Below are 15,038 nucleotides of genomic sequence, written 5' to 3' on the forward strand. Positions count from 1 at the left end.
TCTTTTGTTCTATAGCCCTGATGAAGACCTGAAACTGAGGTCAAAACGTCGGCATAAAATAAATAAATATGTTTTTTTTTATTTATGTTGTTCTTTGCTGACCGCACCCCCGACAAACTTCTCCAATCATTAATCTACACCTCATTATAAATATTATTTATTTCTGCCGACATTTCGACCTGAATTTCAGGTCTTTATCAGGGGGTTTCGGCAGATGGCTAAACTCTGTTAAAGTTGAATTAAGACTCTGGCCAGTTTAGCCAGAATCTTTGCCGAAGATTCCTGATGAAGATTTGAAATTCAGGTCGAAACGTCTGGACAAATAAATAATTTTTTGTTTATTTGTGTTGTTTTTTTTTGCAGCCCGCACCTCCCCCCCTCCTCCGACCATCTCCATTTATTAATCTACGTTCAACTATCTACACCTCATTAAAGATAGTTCACCATAGATAATATATATGAGGACAAGGTGGTTGGGGATGCGGTGAGTAAGTAACCCAAATAAGTTGGGACAACTTATTTAATATTTATTAGATCGGAAATCTAAATGCTTTACTGCTGACTTAGATTTCCGATCTTCTACTGGTATACCTGATGAAGGCTAGAAACTCTGGCCGAAACGTTGGCACTATTAAATAAGTTCTCCCAACTTATTTGTGTTATTTACTCACCGCACACCCAACATTTTCTCCGCATTGTAATAATAATAATGAAGGCCTAACGAACCCGAAGATTCGATGCCGATACCACCAAACGCTCTCTGCATACATCCTTCCAGTGATACCTCTCCAAACCTAATTCTACTAAATCAGTTTTAACGAAATCCTCCCATCTACGTTTCGGTCTACCCCTCGGTTCACTGTTTATTAACATTTTAGGAATCTGCTTCAGGGAATTCATGCCGCATATTGAAAATTTAAAATTAGAGATTTATGAATAACTAAAGGAGAAAAATAGGTAAATAAGATTCGAATGAGAAATGCCGATGCAGGACGAACTTTCCTGATCGCACGACTGCTTCGTTATCTTTTGTATTCTTGGGAGGAACAAAATTTATATTTGTTATTCCTAGCTCGAGAAACCCTAACTTGTGGACGTAAATTGGACGTTAGTTAGTAAAGGTCTGTTCCAACAACCACTTCTGACTATACAGAACTGTACGGTCCTTGCGCAGTACGGATTTGGGAAGGAAAAACACTTACTACGCATGCCCCATACAGTCAAAAGTGGTTGTTGGAACAGACCTTAAGTGAAAGTTCTGGGATGGGCCCACTACATCAGATTTTTTAATGTATTCTAACTTATCATTAAATACGGTTTTTAATTTATTTTATGTCATTTGTTAATCAATTATAATTATTAGTCGAATATAGCCCAACCTTCAATTATATTAATTGTACCTTTGGTTATTTATTATCTATAAAAAAATTGTTAGCCATGATCTGAAGATAAAATATTTTAAATATAACCTAAGTTGACTAATAACGTTTTATTTGGAACTTTAAAAAAAAAAAAGTAATTTCTGAAGCTATGAAGGATTGAAAAAACTCATCCAAAGTATACTTATCTCCTCTATATCAAAAAGTTGACACTGATAATTAGTAAAAATAGTATTTCTGACTATATTAGTATGCTTCATCTACAGTGAACAAGGAACAATAAAATAAAAATCTAAGAATGTGAACAATATTAGAATGAAACAAAAATTTGATAAAGATTTAAAGCAATCAGAATTTTTCAATTCACTGGTTAGAATAGAATGACAACCTAACAAAATAATGATTACTTTATGTATGTATGTTTTGACTAAAATTTGATTGCTATAAGAGGACATTTTTTATGCTATATAATACATTGATGGGAAAACACAATTAAAATAAAATATACTTTCACATGTTTTAATTTTTTTTGTTTACACCACTACCTGAATGATGCTTCAAGCCATTTGAGTATACTTTTGATAACACTCATTAGGTTCGGACTTTTTCATTTTTATTCAAAGCTATTTTTAGGATCTGTTTTATTACGAGCATTAATTTGTGCTAAGTATTTTTTTTTTTTACAAATTATTTATCTCATGTTCAACATAAATTTATCTCAAATATTTTATGTAAAATATAAACCTGAAGGTTGTATTTCAAGGTAACACACTTAACAAAACCTGAATCACCAAGTTTGGTGGCTTACTTCACAATTGTGCTAAGTACATTTTCACAAACGATACAATTAAAGGTTTTCTTTTTCCAGGAAAATTACAACTTTTCAATTTTTCAGGAAATTTATAATTTATACCTCAATCTATTTACCCAAAAACATAATTAAAAAGTTGTTATTTTCCTAAAAGAGAGAACCTTTAATTGTATTGTTCTTAAAGTTACTGGAAATGTACTTGGCACCACTGTGAAGTAAGCTATATATATAATTTTTTTGCTATAAGAGGATATTTTTATGTTATATAATAAATTCAGGAGAAACATCATTTCCATATAATTATTTTTTTTTATACCACTCCCTGAATGACGCTTCAACCTATTGGAGAATACTTTTAATAACATTTATTAAGTAACTGCTTATTTCCATTCAAAGCTATTTTTAGATTCTGCAATTTATTAAGAGCATAAGGTCTTAAACTCATCTTGAATTTGTGCAATGCATTTTTTTTTTATAAATACTTTATCTCACGTTTAACATAAATTTATCTCAAATATATTATGTAAAATATAAACCTGGAGGTTGTACCTTAAGGTAACAAAATTTTTTGGAAAACAATAACTGTTAATATTGATTGCTTAATTCACAGTGGTGCTATGTACATTTTCACAAACTTTACAAATAAAAATTCTCTTTTTTAGGAAAACTATGTTTATTTTATTAAGAATTTATGTCTAAATCTATTCAGTTAAAAAAATAATTTAAAATTTGTAATTTTCTTGAAAAAGAGAACCTCAATTATATTTTTCACAAAGGTAGAGGAAATGTACTTAGCACTGTGAAATAAGCAATCCCTATGTTTATTGTCATAAATATAATTCTTCTAATTAAAAAATTTCTTAATTCCTTCTTTATTAATGTTCAAAATCTGTAAACAATTACTTTCTAGAAGGCATTTTATATTGCATGACCTATTTTAGACATTTGGTTGTCTAAAAAGTCATCATAAAGAGAAGTAATCAGTCCTACTGTAGAAATTAATTTTTTTCAGATTTCGTGCAGATTATCAGAAATGAATGAAATTGAAATAAAGTAAGATTTCTTTTTTTCAAAAATCTTAATAACCTAAAAAGATCAAACCTAATAATGTACTTTTAAGAACCAGTCAATAGACAATTCAACTTTTCAATGCCCTCTAGATTTGATGAATTTGTATCATTTCTATGTGGTTTTAGTCATCATGTAACAAAATATAAGATTTTTCTTTACAGTATTATTTTTATTTATTTAATTTTCTCTTGTTTTAAAATAAAATGAAGTCCAGGAGCTGAAAATAAACAATTTACAAGTATGCAGACACTTTTTTGACCTTTAATTTAATCTTCAATTACCTCCACTATATAAGACTGCAGGACCAATTTTATAAATAAAAAAAAATTAAATATTATAGAGACAGGGAAGAAAAACTATAAAATATACCAATATTTTTTTGTAAATAACATAACTAAATTTCTAGTATGATAGATTAGGGAGGGCTTTGTATGTGCTGGAATTTCAGGAAAAATTTAAAATTATTATTTCTCAAAACAATTCAAGTTACTAAGTAGACTTTCAACCAAATAGGCATTATGCAATGATACTAAATAAAATTTAACTAGTACATTTATACAGTTATGGATATAATAAAAACATTTTAACAGTTTAAATACCTCATATATATATATACTAAGTATATTTCTTACATACTAGTGTATACAGAAAACAACACTTTTTGGCACAATCGTTAATGCTTATTTAAATTTGCTATAACAAATATCACAGACAAATTTGTTATATCCAAAATTTAAATGACACTTTCTTCATTTAATGACTTCAAATTTGCCTTAACTATAAAGACACTATCTATGTACAATTTGAATTTGTCACAATTATTTCCAGAGGGCATGCAATTAAAATAAATCATTAAAATTAACATCAAATTAGTTAAAAGTCGCCTATTTTGGACCAATCTCAAATGCTTAAGAATAAATTTGAAGCATTCTTTCTAAATAATTTTGGTTGGCAATCCACTATTTATACAAATATAATTAATAAGTCAGTTAATAAATGGAAGTAGAAAATGTACTAAGAGAGATTTTTTTGAAAAACAAACAGAAGATACTCATTTTTAAATTAAACTATTACTTACCTTTAATAAATGAAAAGAAATTTTCAAAACTCCAGTTTAGATAAATTCTCTTAGAAAAAAGTTAGAATAAGGTTTGATGAAAATATCAACAATTTTCTACTTACCTTATTCCACTCGATCTTGTCAATTTACAAGGTCTTACATAACATAATCTTTGAATAACTATGTTTTAGTCTACCCAAAAGATATTAAATTTTCAGCATAGTTTTTCTTTTAGAGGATTTTCTTATTACTTTTATTTGATGAAAATAAGGAACTAAACTAATTTTTAAATATATGTAAAGGTAACAATTATTGCTGTTAGATTACATATCTCAAAGAAATCTTTTTGTTTTAAATTCTATGTAATTTATACTGATTTATCTCAAATGATGTGGTTAAAAGTACTATAAAATATAGAATATGGTCCAACATACGCAACTTTCTTCTACGTAATAGATAATTATTAACATAATGTATTTGCTTAAAATAAAAATAATAACAATTAGTTTGACATCTTTTAATTCTAAATTTTTATGAAAAAGTTATTCATTAACAATTAATATTATCAATCCATAGTAATAAACACAGCTATTTTAAATGTATAAAATTATTAAATATAGAAAATATTTATAAAAAATTGTATTTTATCTGCTACTTCTTGTGATAATAAAAGATGCAAATTTAAAAGAAAATTTCTATTTAAATATTAGTTGATAGTAAGTCATTGGTAATAAATAATAAATTCTAATCACTTGAAAATACCTCAACTTACATATAATTTGTATACCATTTAGAATTTTGATTTAAGACATTACATTAAATTATATAAAATACCAATTGAAAATAATCTGATTAATCAAAATTTAAAAACGCTTAATTTCCAAAAATCTGGAAGATTAAAAAATATTTAAGGAAATGCTCAAGTTGAAGTAACCAACCTACAACACTTCACTGCAAAACATAATAGGAAAAATATATTACAATTTGTAAAGTATTTTATTTCCTAAAAATATATAAAAATTGTCTATAAGCTATAACCTAAATTGTCAATGTGTTCAAACACTTTCATATCCCTTAAATATTAAAACAATTTGAATACAAAAATACAAAGTGCATATGTCAATCAACTTACAAACATAACATTTTTTTAGAAAGGTACTATCTTCGTTCCGGACGAACCATGCCGCTTTTAGCACCTCCACGACCTCCTTTCTGATTGTTCATCTTTCCAACTGGTCTAAGGGGTGCAGGCTCGGGGCCAAGAAATCGCTGAGGTTTCATAGGCTGAGGAGGGCCCGAAGGAGGTAATATCAGTGGTCCAGGAGGCCTTATCACTTTACCACCATTGTTCATACCACCATTATTCATAGAACCGGCTGGAGGTTCGAAAGTCAAATTTGGATCACTCATATTACACTGTTCATTGAACACCATGCAGAAATCACCAATCTTATCAATTTCCCCAGCCTTGCTAGAATAAAGAGTTAAACAATTTCGAAATATGGTAGCACTAGCTTTTGTCAGTCTAATAATATCCCCAGGGATCAAGTAATGTCCTGGTTCATCCCAAAGTGAAAGATTGATGCAAGCAGAGGAATCTGCAACTTTTAAAGTTCTTACTTCCCTATTGTCCTTCACAGTTGTAGGATTCCCTACATCTAGTACTATTACTGTCACAGTCAAATTCTTCATACCTTGTCGAACATCTTTCAAAAATATATTTGCTTCCATTATTTGATTATTGCAGGTTACTACCCCCTAACAATCAATATAATCAAATCCGAAACTACAGTTGTCTTAATAACTCAGGTGCAGTCCCATTAGTCCCTGTAATCATAAATACATATTCATGCAGTGTTGATCTGGAATAGTTAATTCAAAGCAAAACATGACTGTAATGCCGACTAATATATTAATAATAGAGAAATAACAGGGTCAATAAAAGAGGTAAAAGTGCATTTAATGTTTATGATAAATACCACAAATTCTGTCGAAAACAAGGACAAAAAAGTGTCAAAAACAATAAAAGGTTATACTTGGTCAGTTTTGTAATGATCTGATAGGCTGCAGGGTGTGTCAAGAATAGATAAGACTTTTATTTTCGCATAAACACGAAACGAAAAATATAAAATAGATAATAATGAAATTACTTATTAACTTTTTAATTAAATTTTTCTTTCTAGTTTCTCTTATTACTAACAGTAAAAAATAATGCTTGAATCTGATGAGTTCGAATAGTACAGGCATTGGTTTTTCGAGGTGCCCTTTTTCGAACCGAAGCTAGTGAGGTTCGTTAACAACTTAAGATGACTTTTCTTGTAGTAATACCGTTAGTTTTCATAAAATGTCATCTATTTTAAATTTTTTACGGTCCATTTGTGATTTCTTACAAAAAGTAAGTTTATTTATTTATTAACTCTCCTCTTAATATAAGAAACCGACTACGTGACCTTTGGAGTCATTGTACGAACTGTTTTTGTTTCTTGATATCAGTTGACGACTCTGAATATTTTTTTTACTGCTTTTCATTATTTCAATGTGTTGTTATGTTATTTATTTATTTTTTTGCACTGCTATATTACTTTTATTTCAGTATCTCATTAATTTTGTTCTACTAATATTCTTCAATATAGTTACTTCAAAATTTATTTCACTTGAAACATTTTGCATAAAGTTAATCAACTCCTATCAAAAGCATTATGAATTAATTATTTTAATTAGTACACTGAATGATTATAAAAACTGATAATAGAGTTATCAGTTAGTATCAACATAAATGTCAGACTGAATATTATTTCTTAATATTTGATGATTCGCTAACGATTAAATTTGAGTTTATATATTTTACATGTTACTGTACTGCAATATAAACAAAATGCTTGCCTTTGACTGTAAACTTTTTAGTTACTTGATCTATTATAATATTGATGATGATCCAATCAGTCTGATAATGATTCAGTCATCTACATTATTGTCTTGAATTGCTGAATATTCCATGGTATCAGGATATAAACTGAGTTCTATTACCGTATATGCCATTTGTTTTACATGATAGATAAAGTGAAATTAATAAAGTTATTAATTATAAAGGTTAAGTTATTATAAAGGTTTAGTTTGTGGTTATAATCAACTTTTTTTATTCTGTTGTAGGTAAAAGATGTAACCTTCCCATTAATAGTCAATGGTAAACGACCTCGGAGGAGTATAGTTAGATTCATAGGAACTAATTTGCCCATCTCTAGCCCACCTAGAGTGTATATCTATGTGCCGCCATGGAGAACTCTTGATAAGAAATTATCACAAACTACGATTCAAAGTGACATTTCGTCATTATCAGTAGATAGTTCTTCTCGGGAGGAAAATGAAATTCCTTGTGATTGGTATGTTCAATGTTTTCTAGTCTCAATAATTTATGTTATGTTCATTTTACTTGTTCCTACTGACAAATACAGACCTATGGCCAAAAACGGTTTGGGTGTATTGCATCTACGATGAGTTTGCCTGTGGGTAAAGGGAGGGGAGAGATGGCACACATTGTCCTGCCAGTCCCCCACTCTTTTGTTTTCTCTCCCAAATCCTGTACTGCGCATGCTCCATACAGTTCTGGATAGTCATAATCGGTTGTTGGAACAGACCTGCTCAGGTGACTGTACTACCTTTCCTTTACTTTTGAAACTTTACTCAGAAATTCCTCATATCAGTTTTCAAAACTATTTTTCATTAATATTGCAAGATTATAAGCTTACCATGTCAAGTATACTCGTTAGAGGGAAAACTATCCACTCTTATACCAATAACGTAACTATGAATGTATTTATATTCATGAAAACAGAGGTTGAGACTGGTCTAATGCATGTTTCCTCTGTTATCAAAAGAGTTTCCCTGACTACTGGTGTCTCGAAACGCACTTTGAGAAAAATTTTAAAAGAGGGTGATAGTGTAGAGAGTGGTGATAATCCTTGTTTTGCCAAGATATGGCCCCTAAATATAAAACAAAAGTTAACACTGACAGCTTTGATAAAGGAACCATTCACAGACTAGTGATAACGCTGTAACCATTGTGACCTGTAAAAAGAGGTAGTTTTTTTTTCTGAGCACAATGATGATCAAATCTCAAATATGACTTTTTGGAAGATACTGCGTTCTTAAATAGCAAGTTATGTTAATATATTTGCCTACATAGTAAAACAAGAATAAGTAACAAACAGTCTTAGTTTAAGATAAAGGATAACCTAAAGAAACTAGTAACCTCCTGTGTTTGTAACCTAGAAGTCCAAAAATAGGGGAAAATCATTCTGACTGCCTCTTTGAACAAACCTTAAAGGTTCTCTGTAGGGGGGGGGGGTTTGTTATGGTGTGGAGGGGAGAAAGAGCTAGGGTGGGGGTGTGCCAGTTCTCTGTCCCTAAAGCAACTCATTTGAGACTACTATACTTATGTATAGTATGATACCTCACCTCTCCTGAAAGTTGTTGGTTGTATCCTTTACCGTAACCTTCAGTTTTCATTTATCAATATTATTTTAAGACAGTTGTGTTGTTCATTATTGATATTAATAGATAAAGGGTTCATTCTTAATGAAAAAATCAATTTGGGAGAACACAGCATCTTCGTCAGAATTAGTGGAGAGACAAATGACTGTTTTATTGTTAGTGTACCTGACAGAAATGCAGATACTCTATTGGAAGAAATAAAAAAAAAAAATTCTGACAAAGTAGACCTGCTAAAATAGGTTTTGCTATTGAAGGATACACTTTATTATAACTGCTTAAATTGGGTCACTGTTACAGACTTATTCTCACTACGCTTGCTGAAAATGGCTAAAATAATAAAATAAACTAGCTACAGGTCCTTCCTTAATTAATTTAAATTTTCACAAATACGGCTTATTTATCGACCCACAATAACAAAAATATAGTTTGACAAGCCCTATATGTAATTCTGGGTCTACATGTTTGCCATTTGTCACAAATCGAAGACTTGTACCAATATTTGTCACAAAAACAAAGGACTCGTGTGTGCTATCTCTGAAATCCACATCACAACCCTTTTAGAATGGTGTCAAAATTTGTAGATTAAAATAAATCCCATCAAATGATCTTTAACTTTGGTCATAAACATATGAATGCCTGCCCTACAGCCTTCTTTAATAATCCCCTGTCGAACAGATCCGCTACCTTGGACTGCAAATGCCTACCTTGAACTGCAAATGCCTACCTTGAAATCCTCATACAAGATTCAGTATATTACAAATTTTACTAGATACTGTCTAATATTTTACATATTTTCAATAAATTACAATAAACTCATTTACATGACCATACTAAAACCTACTTAAGTTGAGCTTTAGGGACTCCATTAAACCATCGAAATCCTCCCATATCCAATCCTTACAGTCCAAAATCCTTCGTATAATTCTTTATGCTCCCTTATTTTGTCATAATTAAAATCATCTATGAGGTTCTCAATGCTCCATTTTGTTGATTTGGTTAGAACCCAATATCAATTCTTCCACGATAAACTCCCTATGCATTCAAATCATTGGAGGAAGGAATATAAAGAAGGGGGTACACAAGTACTCTTTCGTAGGCGTTGCTGCTGCACGTCGTATGCCAGAAATGGCTAGGCATAGGGATAAAAAAAAATTGTTAAGTTACTGAAAACAAGCTCAAATTTTGTTGCAAACATTGAATATTCTAAAAAATAATGTTTATGTTCCTTGTTTGTTTTAGTTCTGATACCAGTTGTATGCATGAAACTAAGCTGACGCAGCTGCAGAATGAATTAAAAGAGTTACGAGAACAAGTAGCTTCCATTTTACTGAAGCAAAATTTATCCACTTCTTGTAAGTTACTTTAATTTATATATATTCATAAGTTTATGGTAACTTCTTTCATGTATTAAGCAACGAGAAAATTCATTTTTCCATGTTAGTTATTGGGGTCTCCTATTTTTTTTAATTTGTGATGCTGACATGCATTCTACTTGGATGATTATATTTTAAAGGTTATTTTGTAAGTGTGTATTTCTATTTATAATTTCTGTTACACTTGGTCTGACCAGTATAAAAGAACTGATTGTCATGCACAAAATTTATTTTATACAGTCGATTGATAGATCATGTGTTGATCTTGAATCACTCTTTTCTACCTACATTGCCAATATTTACTTAACTCTCTCATATCAATGAAGCACAATGTACTTTCTGCCTGTCATATGATTGCTTAGTTTTTTTTTTTGTTTTTTTTTATAAACTTATCATGAGTTTTTGAGTTATCAAATACATTAAAAAAATAAGTTTTAACCATTAGAGTGTGAACCGTCAGTAGATCGACTCTCTATTAATGCGTATAAAATGCAGAGCATCGGAATACCGACTATTGCACAGTTTGATTTTAGGTATCGACTTGTACGGACATGCCTTAGCTCGTGCATGTATAACGTTTTTAATAAGTTAATAACATTTATAAATAACCATTTAAAATTATTTTGCTCTGAATTTAATATTGATTTTTGTATTATTTTTTTTAAGTAAAAGTTTTTTATTCCTACTGGAAAAATGTCAAATTCATCAAGTAGTGATGATGAAAATACTTGTGAATCTTTGAGTGAAAATGTTTCTCTTTATGAAAATAGTGACAGTAACAATGAAATTAGAATTTTTAAAATTGAAGAAAGCGTATATGTAGCGAAAGTGGTGAATCTTCTGAAGATGAGTTTTGGATGACCCTGATGCCGATACATTTGTGCAACTTCCTTCTAACATAAATTTTTTCAACAAAACAAATAATACTTTTTTTTTAAATGTTTTTTATTTCTCTGCTCATCAAAACTATAGTACAAGAAACTAATCAATTAATTAATTTATTAATTAAATAAATACAGTTATAGAAAAAAATATGACTCATTTGATATGTCCCTTACACATATCAGAAAGAATTACGAAAACCCATCTACATTTGAGGAAAATAAATTAAGATTCTACAAAAATCCTTTAGCAATTTATGCAAAATATGTGAAAATAAGCTCAGCACTAAAAGGGTTAAATATACAAAATTGATATGTTGTATAAGAAAATAATCTTAGTTATATGTTTTTATTCTTTTATCTTACTTTCATTATAAAATTGATTTCAGCCGATGATGAAAAACCTGCTCCTCCCCCTGCACTACCTCCACCTCCTCCTCCTCCTCTTCCGCCGCCTTTCGATGTATCATCACCTTTCGTCACCCCAAAGCGAAAACCACTTACTACAAGAAATAGTAATGTCGCTAATAACAATCCATTAGGCGACGTTCTGAAAGAGATCAAGAATGGACCTCCAAAACTAAAGCCGATTGAAAGGTATGTACTGCTGACGATAATTAATTTTATTTAAAAATTATAATATAAGATATGATTTATTTTTTGCTGGAAGGGAGTCCTGTCTTAAAGGACTGCTTTAATCACTCTTTTAAATACTTTTTTCTGTATTTGAGTCTGTATTTTTAGAAATTTAGCCTTATTGTACAGGAATACCAGAAAAACTGCTGTAAATAATTTCTGCTTCATAGGCATTGTTTTTTTAGATACAGTGACCAACAAGCCAATAACTGGAAATAAATAAAATTATACACAAAAAAAAGATTTTTATTGTTTAAATAAAATAATTTGTATCCAAGCTAAGTCGCAAAGCACTCCATTATTTCTTTAAATGTCCAACATTGCGGCCTATTCGGCCATCCTCAGGGACAATCTTAAATATAAATTTACACCTTAGATCCAACAATTTAAAAACTGTCTGCAGACTATTCTGCCCAGGTCATTAATTTTAGTCAAATCATCCTATAAATTTTAAAACTTTTATGTACAGATTAACTTAGCAGTATTATCACTCTCTTATCATACAATGTTTGTTTTAATAACCATTTCGGAATATTGTATGAGATACATTTTGCCAAAATTTTACCTTTAAAGTAGGTGGGTCTGTTGGACATATGTAATAATATTTTTTTATATCAAATGATACATTCAGAATTTTTGCTATCTAAGAGGCCCGATACGTTCCTTACGACTAGGATCCCTTTATTGCATGTTTATAGTTCTATAAAATAAATTGTGATACGTTTTTGGAACCATATAATCATACATGTAAATTATAACAGTACAAAATTTAGTCCCTGAAGAGGCAAGTAGGGAGAGTGGTTGTTTTTCACAATCCTGTGGTGATGGCAGTCTCATGCACCCCTGATGTGTCCGGTCCAAGAGTGCCGCCGTCTTCTCCTCGCATCTTGTTCTGAATTTCTATAAGGTTGTGGTGGTGTAACTTTAACCATTCTAGTGGTTCTTCCAATGAATGCTGGCCAATATAAAAAAAAGTGTGATTGATTGTCGAACAGGTGACCAGACTGTTGAGACATATGACGTCAGGTAGCGACATGTTATTCTTGCTGTCTTGATTTCACATTGAGGACTCCAAAATAGGACTGAATAAATTTACAGACTCAGATGTGCAAATCTGACACAGAATAATGAATTAATCATTGTAGTTATTTATATGGGAATGGATTTTGATGTTTAATGAAAATAAATTAATTTAGAACATCAAAATTTAAGGACAATATTGCTAGGGTTCCTCAGACCCATCTTTCGCGCTGAGAGTAAATTGTGACCTTTAGTTCCCTTCTTCTGATGCTCAAGTCTGTTAGATACACCAGCAGCCTCTTAAAATTATTATACGAGGAGAAGATGGTTGGGGCTAAGAACAGAACAAGTTAACAACCAGTGAATACAGAAAATATAAACAGAATGACATAAAGTAAATAATTGTACAGAATGGAATTAATAAAATTAAAGTGATTAAAGAAGTGGAAAATAAATGTATATATAGGTAATTGAATAAGTAGGTAAAATAAAATTATTAATTGATGAAAGCAATTTTTTTTTTTTTTTTACATTTTATGTTTTTAGAAACACAATAGGTAATTGTTTCCTTTATTTAGATTGTCATATAAAATATCGTGAACTGTATTTGAAATAAATGAATTTCTGTTTACAGGTCCCCTGGAGGAAGGCCTATCAAAAGACCCAAGATACTCACTGATCCTTCCGACATCCTGACCGAAGTGCTGAAGAAGAGATTTATCGCTGTTCATTTTTCTTCTGACACAAATGATTCCGACACATCCTCTCTACCGGATGGCTTCTCACCGTCGGATTGGAATAGCTGAATGCCTTACTTCCTGATTTAACCCTTTCAGTGTCTTCCCCGTTCTAGTTACCTTTGTAGACTTTTAATTACTTTAAGTAGTAATGTAATTTTATTATTTACTTTTAATAAAGGCTGTTATATTAGTAATTACTAAATGTCTGTAAATTTTGATTTCTCTGTTTACTTCTTATATAATTTCAGAAAGAGATCGAAAATATTTTTGATAGAAGTTGTTATCGTCCATTGCTTCATTGATTGTGGTTAGGTAAGAAGTTGATTGTGGTGCCTTAATAATTTATTTTTTTAAATGATGATTTATTAATCCGGAAATATATTTTGACTCGAATTATTGGTGTTCCAATGTTTAGGTTATACTTGTGACTCCAGTGTTAATTTACTGCTAAATATTCTTCCAATAGGTTATATTAGGTAAATATTGGTGTTCCAATGTTTAGGTTATACTTGTGACCTCAATACTAACTTACAGCCATATTTTTTCCTATTGAAAGAATATTTTATTTCATGTCTCTTTATTCAAAAGAAAGTATCATTGTTCTGAGAACATTATTCTTTGTATAAAATAAAACTATATAAAAGTATATTTTATGCTTACTGTTATAATATTGTAAGTAATGTCCAGCAATCCATTGTTCTTTGATTGCCAATATTATATTTTATTTATTTAAATATATTTTGATTTGAATATTTATTCGAAGATTATCAGTAGAAATAAGAATTTGAGAAAGTAAGAGAGATATCAGTGCAATCATATTTTTACTCTTTTTTTTTTCTGCTTTTGTTAAATATTGACAATATTTTTTTCTTTATTGTATTCATGTTGTTTTATCAGGTTCGAATTTCGGTTTTATTTCGACATGTGCGCAATTCTGAATCACTTATCGCAAGTTCTATGCATTATAAAATTATTTTAAATCTGTACTGTTTTTAATCATTAACCCAGTTCTTGGCACAGGGGCCATATGCGACACAATTACTTTGTTGAATACTCCAATGTAATTATCTAAAGAATTAATATATGACAAGAAATTCTTGTTAAAACTTGAAAAATTATCAAGTTAATGTTAACAGAGATTAAAGGAAATCTTTATAACTTAAAAAATAAAGTAAAATATACAGCTTTGCTGTAACAATTTTCATTTTATTTTTTAATTTTAAAAATGTTGTTCTTGTTCATATCCCTTAACCCATTCGGGATAGTGATTTTTTTCAAACTCGGGCCCCCAGGAATGGAAATTTTTTATAATGTTCATTTTTAATAGAAAAAAAAACTTCCTATTGAAATCACTCAATTGGTAAGTGAATTTGCATAAATACTATGAATACACTCTGTATGTTCAAATTTCTCTGCAGAAAATTGTTATTGCGAGGAGCAGGAGGATTGAACACCATGAACGGAATGGAAGGTAAAATAAAAATATATCATTAAAATTGGAGAACGTTTCAAAAATAATTAAATAATATAACATCATTATTTTGCATTGATATTTTATAAAAAAGTAAATTTCGAA

At 30.0% G+C, this 15,038-nt stretch overlaps 2 protein-coding genes across 3 annotated transcripts; one reads left to right on the forward strand and one right to left on the reverse strand.

The window, feature by feature from the left end:
• Nucleotides 1-3,625: 3,625 nt before the first annotated feature.
• On the reverse strand, nucleotides 3,626-6,448 carry LOC106680139 (SOSS complex subunit B homolog). Of its 2 annotated transcripts, none has more exons than XM_014419650.3 (2): nucleotides 6,358-6,448; nucleotides 3,626-6,148 (listed from the first exon to the last, which is right to left on the reverse strand). In XM_014419650.3, the coding sequence occupies exon 2, from the start codon at nucleotides 6,050-6,052 to the stop codon at nucleotides 5,480-5,482; it is 573 nt and encodes a 190-aa protein (XP_014275136.1). In that variant the 5' UTR covers nucleotides 6,053-6,148; nucleotides 6,358-6,448; the 3' UTR covers nucleotides 3,626-5,479. The 2 variants fall into 2 exon arrangements, with proteins under 2 accessions (XP_014275136.1, XP_014275135.1); XM_014419649.2 differs by having other exon boundaries at nucleotides 6,301-6,372.
• Nucleotides 6,449-6,567: 119 nt separating this feature from the next.
• nerfin-2 (nervous fingers 2) lies at nucleotides 6,568-14,671 on the forward strand. The gene is made up of 5 exons (XM_014419647.2): nucleotides 6,568-6,716; nucleotides 7,472-7,701; nucleotides 10,052-10,164; nucleotides 11,456-11,663; nucleotides 13,357-14,671. Exons 1-5 carry the CDS (start codon nucleotides 6,666-6,668, stop codon nucleotides 13,526-13,528), a joined length of 774 nt encoding a protein of 257 aa, XP_014275133.1. The 5' UTR covers nucleotides 6,568-6,665; the 3' UTR covers nucleotides 13,529-14,671.
• The last annotated feature ends 367 nt before the right edge of the window (nucleotides 14,672-15,038 follow it).

The sequence above is a fragment of the Halyomorpha halys genome, unplaced genomic scaffold (assembly GCF_000696795.3).
Source record: "Halyomorpha halys isolate HHAL.00 unplaced genomic scaffold, Hhal_1.1 Scaffold245.1, whole genome shotgun sequence".
Classification (NCBI taxonomy): Eukaryota; Metazoa; Arthropoda; class Insecta; order Hemiptera; family Pentatomidae; genus Halyomorpha; species Halyomorpha halys.

Bases quoted from the DNA above. Each gene is read 5' to 3' on its own strand.
- LOC106680139 (XM_014419650.3), bottom strand. From the start codon at position 6,052: ATGGAAGCAAATATATTTTTGAAAGATGTTCGACAAGGTATGAAGAAT.
- nerfin-2 (XM_014419647.2), top strand. From the start codon at position 6,666: ATGTCATCTATTTTAAATTTTTTACGGTCCATTTGTGATTTCTTACAA. The intron at 6,717-7,471 runs GTAAGTTTATTT...ATTCTGTTGTAG, and splicing joins TTTGTGATTTCTTACAAAAA to GTAAAAGATGTAACCTTCCC. The intron at 11,664-13,356 runs GTATGTACTGCT...TTCTGTTTACAG, and splicing joins AAACTAAAGCCGATTGAAAG to GTCCCCTGGAGGAAGGCCTA.